The sequence below is a fragment of the Echiichthys vipera genome (assembly GCF_963691815.1).
Source record: "Echiichthys vipera genome assembly, chromosome: 1".
NCBI lineage: Eukaryota > Metazoa > Chordata > Actinopteri > Perciformes > Trachinidae > Echiichthys > Echiichthys vipera.
In genome coordinates this window covers 34,178,778-34,180,636 of record NC_139826.1, presented here as the reverse complement: position 1 = coordinate 34,180,636, position 1,859 = coordinate 34,178,778, and the positions used below count along the sequence as shown (strand labels likewise).

The following is a 1,859-nucleotide window of genomic DNA, read 5'->3' as shown; positions in this document are numbered from 1 at the left end:
TGCTTGTGACATTTCATCTGTGTTGACAAATTGTCAGAGGCGATAAAGACAGAACGGACCGGTTTTGAAATGTGTGACTGATGATTTTGATTAAAGACAGCAGAGATATAAAAAGGACAAGTTTACAATAGAATGCAAAAAAGACAAAAGCCCAAACCTTCAGTGATACCAGTTTATTTCAGTACCAAGCAACGCAGAGAATATAAGTAACAGTAGGAGAGACGGTAGGCTCTTTAAAAGGACAGACAGCCGGATATGTCTCCATGAAAGCGCCCGCAGTCTGTGTTCCCTGCATTACATGCGCTACACCTGCAGCTTCTGGCCACAGGGTAGGTGACACCCACGGGGCATCCGTTAATGTGTTTCACCTCATAGGACCAGTCCCCGTTACAGACTTTCTGTTCAGCCCAGTCGTCAATGCTGATGTAGACCAGATCCTGTCACAGACGCCAACAGAACACAGTTAATGATTAAACACATGGACGTTAATGCAACTCCTGCAGTCCCTCACATGAGCAGATTTGTGATAACGTGACTAAAAGGAACTTTAATCCGCAGCATTTAAAATTGTAATTAAAGGCATATTAATTGTACAAACAGTACAAACCTGCTCTCATCTATAATTGATTGACACATTACTTGACCACATCGAAACAGATCATTGAGAAATTGTGACGCTGGTTAAGGTTAATTTTCTTCGGTAATGTTCGCAAAGGCTACATAAGCTACAGTGTTTCAAGAAGCAGCTTTACAGTAATTAAAAGTACAGTACAGTTAGTAACTTAGCAACTAAGTACGGTTAGTAAAACAGGTCTTTTTACATTAGTGCTATATGTTCCAGATTTTTTTTATTTCATGCCACTTTCTACCTCTTCTACCTTCTTTTACAAATCGAAATGTTTGCACACAAAACATGTAGTTTATAAAGTACGACGGCTTGTTATAAATGAAGCTACCCGACAATCTATAGGCCTACAAGTGCAGCTGAATTAATTAGCCGATTAATTAATAAGTTTATGGACAAATGTGAGGAGAAGTACATTTTCACTCTTGAGTCAAGGATCTGACTGATACTTCTCCCACCACTGAAAGTAATCAGTGTATTGTGACAGTTTAACACACTGTAGCAGAGTCGATCTGGACATATTCATGCATATAAGCAGTATAAATGATAATAAATAACACAGCACGCACACATGTCTCGATACAAACCAGAGCTGTTTTTACAACTTGAGCGCATGTTCAGAGTTTAAATCATCCGTTACCTTGTGGAAACACTGTCCTGAACATATGGTGGTGTCGATGAACTCGATGCTGCCACAACTCTCCACGGGCATGCGGATGTCGGTCAGATGACAGCCTGAGCTGCAGCCCTGCCCCGCCCGCACCAGCGCCAGCACTGCTGCCATGGCAACCAGCTGCATCCTCTGCCGGGTGCAGCACATTTGTCTGCCACAAGAGGGGATCATGTCTCATGTCAGAGGATCAGTTTTACTGGAGTGAGGCATTGTGTCATCAAGGTTTTGTGACTCTTTAAATTTGCATCTTCTTGAAACACCTCTGCAGTTACATGGACAGAATGAAATGAAATCATCTCTGGTGACCTTTTGATGCCGCTGCTGCTGCTGCTGCTGCTTTGTTTATGGATGTCTATGTGCAAACTATGCAAATATGGGTACTGATTTTAATAGTTAATACTATTATTAGAAAGTGGGTTAATTTTCCAACATGTGTTATGCATTCTATGTATTGTACTTCATCTTATTTTCACTATAACCATCAAGAGTGTTTTTTTCCCATATTATTTTTCATCACTTATGGAATTATTTTTTAAGATTCATTCGGTTAATTTCCCCTGT

General features: G+C 40.5%; 1 protein-coding gene across 1 annotated transcript; it reads right to left on the bottom strand.

Annotated features, from left to right (window-relative positions):
- Positions 1–233: 233 nt before the first annotated feature.
- fshb (follicle stimulating hormone subunit beta) lies at positions 234–1,424 on the bottom strand (the record flags this gene model as incomplete). The annotated part of the gene is made up of 2 exons (XM_083914228.1): positions 234–437; positions 1,266–1,424. The coding sequence occupies 2 exons, from the start codon at positions 1,422–1,424 to the stop codon at positions 234–236; spliced, it is 363 nt and encodes a 120-aa protein (XP_083770354.1).
- Positions 1,425–1,859: the final 435 nt, after the last annotated feature.